We start from the raw sequence: 7,964 nt of genomic DNA on the forward strand, positions 1-7,964 counted from the left end.
TGAATAGCATTTGAAAAATTACTCAGTTATAATTATAGACAGCTAACACCTGCCAACTTGCTAGAAAATGAAATCATGTAAAATTTAAAGATCAGTATGCAGTGCTTGTCAAACACTAAAATATCAAAACAGTAAATGCTCACTTTTAGTCGGGTAAACTAAGATTCTAATTAGACTTTACTGAATATTATACATAGAATTGACAAATTATCCTAATTTTTAAAAGACATATATATAATTTACTAGCTTGTCAATTTAAACAATTAAGCTAAAAGACTAAATGAATACTATGCATTTAATGAATATGTACATATTAAAGTTAAGTTGGGTAACATAACTCACGAAACACCATATATTTTATTTTCCTTTAGTATGGTTTGAAAGCTTAGGATCTGTCTCAAGGTAATCTTATAAGTAATAATTTATAAATCTATGAAGACTTTTCCCTTTTTAAGTTAGAAATGGGGTAAGATTTAAATAAAATATAAAACCAAAAGTAACTTTTTTTCTAAGGTAATTCCATATTTCATTGCAGTCTAATCAGATTTTTCTATAAGTAGTTATATAAAAGAGATTAGAGACTGGAAGACAGATAATTCTTGTGCTGCCAAATTTCATGAGTGTTTTTCTTATAAACTGAAACGTCACACACTGTGACAGTCTTCTAGTAATACACAGACTTTTAACATTAAAAGGAAAACTGAAAATCCAATAAATAGTCCTAATTGTCACCCTACAAAAACTCCCTAAGTATTTCCAATGAAAAAGCATTTTTTTAAAAACAAGCATCTTTAAGACTTTTTTTCTATACACAAATGTTACTGTAAATGTATCTTTATTGACACCAGTTTAACTTGGTATAGTAACCAATAGGGAAAAATGGAAAGCATGAAATAATGTTCCCATCATGTGATATCTAGCTGAAGTTTTCATATTTAAATTTCCAGTCTGCCCAGTGCCTCTAGCAATACCACCATCAAATAGTCTGAAAAACACTAAGATGCCCTGAGTATGCTGTGCCAGCATAATTAAAGTACTAAGTAATTTCATCGAAGTCAACCAAGGTCTTTCTAACTTAATGTAATAAATGTAATCTAGAAAGGCTGTAGATATTTTACCACAGTGTGGGAAAAAAATAGACTGACTTGAGAAACTGTGATAAAGATTAAAATTGGTGGCAAGGCCTCTGGGTGCTGATGTACTTTCATCCTTCTATGCATTTTAAGCACTACGCCCGCCCACCCCCCGCCCCCGGCCCCAACATCTGCCCTGTCCTTTCACAAATTCTAAAAGTTCTGCAGTTCCTCCAGTTCATGCTAATTTGCTACCACATAAACATTGTTTTTAAATATGAAAATTCTTTATGACTAAGACATAACACATATAGGGCCCTGTCATATTATAGTTTTAAGTGATTAATAATCCTTTATTATACCCAAGATTCCACAGCTACTTTGTCAGGTCAAAGTTTCAGTAAATCCTTAGGTTGACAATTTGAGTCATTAATTTATTATCTATTCAAATGTTTAAAAGATATCCTGCAAATTTCTAATGGCTTACCAAAAGGAAAATATAACTCTAAAACAAAGAGAACAGCATACCTATTTTCTAATTCTTTTATTCCATGAATGATCTGTAGACCGCTTTAAGGGTACAAAGTGTTAAAGACGAGAAAATTCTAATTAAGCTAAACTATCATTTCAGAGGGTCCTCCATGATATGAACAACCCATGCATGAAAATCTAATAAGCAACTGTTTAACATCCTATTTTTCTACAAAACACTATATGCCATTTATAAACCAAACAATAACTGTTAGAATAGTATTTTTTAAATTAGTCATTCATTGTTTTTGCTTCCCCCCCCCCCATTAGAGACCATTTGGGGCACTGTAAAAGGAATAAAATGTTTAAAATCTGAAAACAAACAAAAAAAGAGTATCCTTCTTAGTATCGATCTTTCTGAAAAGTCAGAACAAAGGAAAAGGACAGGATGTATTTATATATTATAAAGAGGACATTGAGGGTAGATAATGCAGATATGATTCATCCTGTAACCCAGTGGCGGTGGCAGGTGGGGGCGGGGGAGGCGGGAATAGGCTCTTGTCTTCAAACCATTTAGGAAAAAAACTTAAAGATTTTCCTTCAATTTCTTCACATCTTCCATTCAAAGAAGCCCAGACAACCTGAGGATAAATAGCATTCTCTGAGCTCAAAAGCAAGAAAAGAAAGTGGTCAAAGATAGGAATGAGAGGAAACACAAAGTGGAGAAGTAAGCCAGGAGGCTTTCTAAGGGAAAGGGACTGAGTTCTCAATGTGTCAATAAAATAAGGCCGGAAAATAGTGGATATGGAAGAGAGAAGCTTAGTGTAAATACTGAAAGAGGACTCTCATATTTGCTATGATAGCTAAGAGTCAGCAGTGAATGTTTGAGATGCACTACCTTAAACTCTTGGCTTTGACTAGACATGGCAGTAAAAAAGAAATCAAAATAAGCATTTTAAAAGTCCAAATCTGCTTCTAGAACATCCCTAACCTGTTATGTTGTATTTTATAACATTATTATAAAAATAATTGTTTCTAATGGAATAGAATCTAAATTAGAACTAGACGAAAACAATATATTATCTCGTTAAAGAGCAGTTTTAATGGCAGCCTCTGACTAAACCTGACTGCCTTCTGTCTCTTCTTCCTCATCAACAGAAATTCTTTGTTCAAGTGATGGGCTCTCTTGGCGCTCCTGGATTGAGTGTGGATTAGTCCAAACCAAAAGTAGAAATACCCAATTTCCTTGCCTTCATATGACTGGCTTAGAAAAGGGCATGTGACCCAAACCTGGTTAATAGAAACTAAGAGGAAGACTGCTGGAGGGTTTCTGGGAAAAGAACTTCCCTGATAGACACATGGGAAGAAACCCTTCTTATTAGCTGAAAAGTCATGATTCTTGTAACTGCTGTAGCAACCTTGCAACCATGAGTGGAGATAGCACTTTCTGTGCTGAGGAAAGAACAAAAAGATGGAAGGCAAAAGGCAATGTAGTTCAGTTAATGAATCAGTCAAGCTTGAAATTGCCCAACCTCCAGACTTATTATGCCAAATAATAAACCTCTGATTGTTAAACTTACAAACTATATATTCCCTAATTGGATACCAACTGGATACTCTAACTGCAGCTCTAACAACTGTGAATGTGCATCATGCCCAACAGCTAAAGTTTCATTTCTCACTGGGGGGTAACAATCACTTCACTAAAGAAAAGCCTCCTCTATCATACTTAACAAAGATACTTTGTTAGTTGGTCTAAATTTTCTATCTGAAGCCAAATTACTTTCAGACATTTTCAGATGAAAATGAACATGACCACATGATCATTCTTGGTAAAGTACTTGGCTATTTTGGATACTTCTCAAAATCTTTTTGATGTATATACATACACTCACATTCCTCCCTTAATTACATGCATTATAAAGATATTCAGTGGACTAGGTTAGCATATTGGGCCAGTGTTATTACTTCTGTTCCTTTGTTTAGGGAATCAATCATATCAAAAAAGTATTACAGGGTTAAATTTTTTTAAAAAGCATAAATAAAGCCTTCTATGAGAATGGAAAATCTTCAAAAGCAGGGAACAACCCTTATTGATCTTCCAGTCCTGAGTACAGTGTCTGTCACAGAATAGTTCTCAAAGATGTGTTGAACAGATTTAAGCATGTTGACATGAAATCAATTGAGAACAGAATGCTGTCTCCGAATGTGCCAATTTTTTACAGGTTTAGCCATTTTAAGTTGAATCCATACTACCATTGCCTCACCATCGCTCCCTTCTTGACTACAGTCCTCTGAGCTGACTTATAGCAATTAAGGGTCTTCAGGATCACCTGAAGGAATTGCAAATGCACTTCAGCTTTTGCTGCTTTACTAAAGAATAACAAAAAGCATTATGGAGCACTACATTTGAATTATTTAGTCTCCCCTGCAAGGCTGATGATAGAGTGTGGGCAGTGAGGCCAGAGTAGTTAAGTGGAAGCCAGATTGATGCTGGAATACTTAAGTTTAGATTCTATCGTATTTTAAAGGTAGGAGAGAAACATGGTCAGATTTTCATTTTAGATAAATGGCTCTGCAGTTATGTGGAGGATGGGTTAAGCCTGGAGAAATGAGAGGTAACAATGGCAGAACTAGAAGGGTGGTAGTAAAGGCAGAAATCCCTTTAGGAACTATTTCTAATCAGATGTAACATAGGCAACATAATCTCAATATGTCTAAAACGGACTCATTATGACCCCTTAAATGACTCTCTACCATTCTTCTGTCTCAAGAAATGACTGAACTATTCATCAAGTAGTTAAAGCCAGAAACTTTAGAACCATCCTTGATTTTGTTATTTTCTTTATCTCCTGGATCCAATTACATACGACATCCTATGGTTTCTAACTCCTAGCTATCTCCCAAATCCATTTACTTTTTCCACTATCTCCTACTCCACCATTTTGCTTTAGAGTAGCAGACAACCTCACAACTGATATTGCACATACACCCTTGACTCCTGAAATCCATTCTCATTGTGTCCAAAGTGATCCTTCTAATACACCATGGATCATGTCACCATCTTGCTCAAAACACTCAGTGGCTTCCCACTGTTTTAAGATAAAGTCTGTAACTCTTAACATGGCTTACAAGATCCTGTTATCTGGCTGCCTAAAAACAGTAAGAATTCCAAAGATTACTGAGCATTTCTAATGTGCTAGGGACTGTGCTATGCTTCAAAAGCATTATTTCATTTTATTCTCATTGTGAGGCAGGAACCATTAGCATTATCCCCATTTTGCAGATGAGAGAATTGAGTCAAGGAGAGATTATATAATTTATGTAAGGTTGTAAAGCAAATCAAATGTTGGAGCCAGGTCTGACTGTAGAACACATGCTTCAGCTTTCAAACTCACCTCAAACTGTATACATTAACCACATTGCATTACTTGCAGTTCCGAGAACTCATCTGTTCTTTCTTGCCATGAGGCCTCCACACATAGTGTTCCCTATGTATGGAATGCACCCCACAAAAATATCATTTTTGCCAGAATATTTATTCATAAAATCTCTGCTTAAATGTCATCTCTTCAGGGAAGTCTTCCCTATCTAAAACTACATTATTGGTTTACTTCTTTATCATCTGTATCCCTTCAGCAGAATGTCAAAACTGTTCACCACTGGTTCACAGTTCTTAAAATGGTATTTACCTGGGTTCCATAAACTTTTGTGGAATGAAGGCATGACTGAATAATGTGGGGGTGGAAACTCCCTAATTTGATAACTTCATCTATTCAGACTGATAAGAAATAAAAGCCAAATATAAATTTGTTCATCCACTTGATATTTATTTAGTAGCTTCCAGGTCCCAGCCAATACTTTTGAGAACTTACAGCCCTCCTGGGGGAGAAAGACACACTGACATGATTATAGCACATTATGAGTGTCTGTTAAAATTGTGGCAGAAATAAACTGCAATAGATGCAGAGATGAAAAAGAGAGGACAAATCTACAGGAAATCTTTACGGTAGAGGAGATTCTTGCATCATTTTGCAGGATCAATGAGTCTTGAAATATATATCACACAGTCCATGTACTTCACATGTGAAAGAGGAGAGGAGCATCCACTATATATTGGGGCACTTTAAATCGCATTTAATTCTCACAACACCTGTTATTATTCTCATTTTACAGATGTGGAAATCCAAGCTAAAACAAGCAACTTACTTGTCCAAGGTTATGCACTACTTTAATAAAGGAGTATAATTTGAGCCAAGGGCTGTCTGACCCCAGTACCCATTTACTTACCATTCTGTTACAGTCCTTTGACCCTATATTCTCCAGAGCCTAATTACTTGTTTTCATTATAACTTAACAAAATTGGTTATCTGGTTTCCCATTCTAACATAAATAAGAAACAAAATAAAAGGTTCAAGAGGAGACCAATGTGAAGTATACTGACAGCAAAGTACAAAAAACTATAAAAATTGAACACGAGAATTCAAAAAACATGAATCACATAGTCTTATATGCTCCACCTTTAGCTATGCAACAGTACTCGATGTGTATGATAACCCCATTACAAAAAAAAAGGTTGTTGTAGTCACCACAGTCTGAATGATAAATAATTTTTGATGCTTAAAAGAGTAAACTTCAGGTATTTAGAAAAATAATTCCTCTCTGGTAACTCCGGATAAATGAACTGTAATGATTATTTCCAAAGTATTTGTAAGAAGAAATATCCCAAAATCTTAAGTCTTCAATTTGTGGACACGACTATTTTTCTATTGCTAAATTCAAGCCAGAATAGAAAAACTGTCCATCTTAACCTCTATATATACCCAAGTAAATCGAAAAATTTAAAAACTGACACTATGACTTTGAACATATGTGGACTGAGTAGACTGACACGCATACAGAATGTTATTGGGCATTCTTAATACCTAACAATAACCTCTCAAAATAAGAGTGCTTTTAACAAATCTGATAAAAAGGGGTAAGTTGATTATATGCAAAACAGGAAAAATCTATGTTTAACCTATTGCACTCACAATTTAAATAGGTATGTGTGCTTAAGAAAAACAAACAAGCAAACGTAGAGAAAGCTAGTTGAGTAATTTACCATAAAAGTGTTTCTACCATACATTCCACTTGGGTTCAACTTTTAAATCTGAAGATGTCAGCTCTTTTATAACATAAGCTTTTACTACTTTATGTAATTCTTTTTTTTTGAAAAAAGAAAGGTTGCATTTACAGAACAGACACTGGGTTTTTTGTTTTGTTTTTAAGAACAAGAGAAAATTGTTTCACCAATTATCTTGAACAAGCTGACAAGGAAACATTTAATATCCTTTATCATTTTAGAGGCATTTAAATGTGAAACTTTACACACAGAACACTGTAACAATGTGAAAAGCACACTGGATATACTTCCTAACAACATGTAAAAATGATTATAAGGAAAAATCTGTCTTGCAACTAACTGTAACTTTCATATATTTTTCCAGGAGGAATGCAATTTCTACTAAAACACTCTAGAAAGACAATACTTGTTTATTATATTTGAAAATTGCTTTTATTTTAGTTCATCATGGACAGCCTTGACCCCAAATTCAATGTTTTACAGAATACTCTAAATTTAAGATGTAGATTGAACTCATCATTTATAATGAGTTCACATAACAGCCTATTAGAAATACAAAGTGAATATAAGTGCAAATAACATTTCATTGTATTAATTGTAATTATAATGCTCTTCCTTACCTGGGCGCTCTTCAAAATAAACTCACTTTTCTCTCTTACATCTTTAAAGGGACACCTCTTAGAAAGCATAAGCAGATGAGCAAGAAGTTTATTCAACCCATCCAAACAAACAGCATTTGAAAACCCGTCTGATGGATAAGGCGTCTCTTTCACGGAACGAAGATACTCAGTTTTTCTCAAAATGATTTGCCTAATGTTTTCCAGTGCTGTCTCTCTAGTAGTTGAATCTCTACTGCAAAGTCCATCCCATCTTACTTCATTCTCTCCTTCAGCCATGACGACTTTTTTTTGCAATCTTCAGTTACCCTTTAGCATGTCCCCAAAAGCACTTTGGATTTTTAAAACGAGAAAGAATCAGGGAAATCGAATCGTCATGAAAACGTAAGACTGGATGACATTTGGAAAAAGAAGTGTCTTATATTGATGGCTTTCAAACGATCTGCAAGATAGAGCTCACCATCTTCCACACGAAGGGGCAGGCAGTCTTCTGTTCAGAGACTGAAAAAAAAGTTGGAAAGTTGAAACCTTACAGTGCTGGCTTTGCTGGACAGGGAAGTGTTCTCCTCCGTCTCGCGGTGTTAGCGGATATCCTCACGTTGTGGAGCTGTCAAATCCGTGCTCTGCCCCAAAAGGCTCGTAGCAGTTGAACGCCCTCCAGCCATTCGGGGTTTTTTT

At 35.1% G+C, this 7,964-nt stretch overlaps 1 protein-coding gene across 1 annotated transcript in view; it reads right to left on the bottom strand.

Moving 5' to 3' along the window:
* Positions 1-7,964, bottom strand: part of SESN1 (sestrin 1) — an 88,909-nt gene extending 80,945 nt beyond the window's left edge. Inside the window, exon 1 of the mRNA XM_015600150.1 lies at positions 7,290-7,964. Coding sequence (XP_015455636.1) covers positions 7,290-7,565 — 276 coding nt within the window. The 5' untranslated portion in view covers positions 7,566-7,964. The remainder of the gene's footprint in view (positions 1-7,289) is intronic.

This window comes from Pteropus alecto, unplaced genomic scaffold (genome assembly GCF_000325575.1).
Source record: "Pteropus alecto unplaced genomic scaffold, ASM32557v1 scaffold79, whole genome shotgun sequence".
NCBI classification, from domain to species: Eukaryota; Metazoa; Chordata; class Mammalia; order Chiroptera; family Pteropodidae; genus Pteropus; species Pteropus alecto.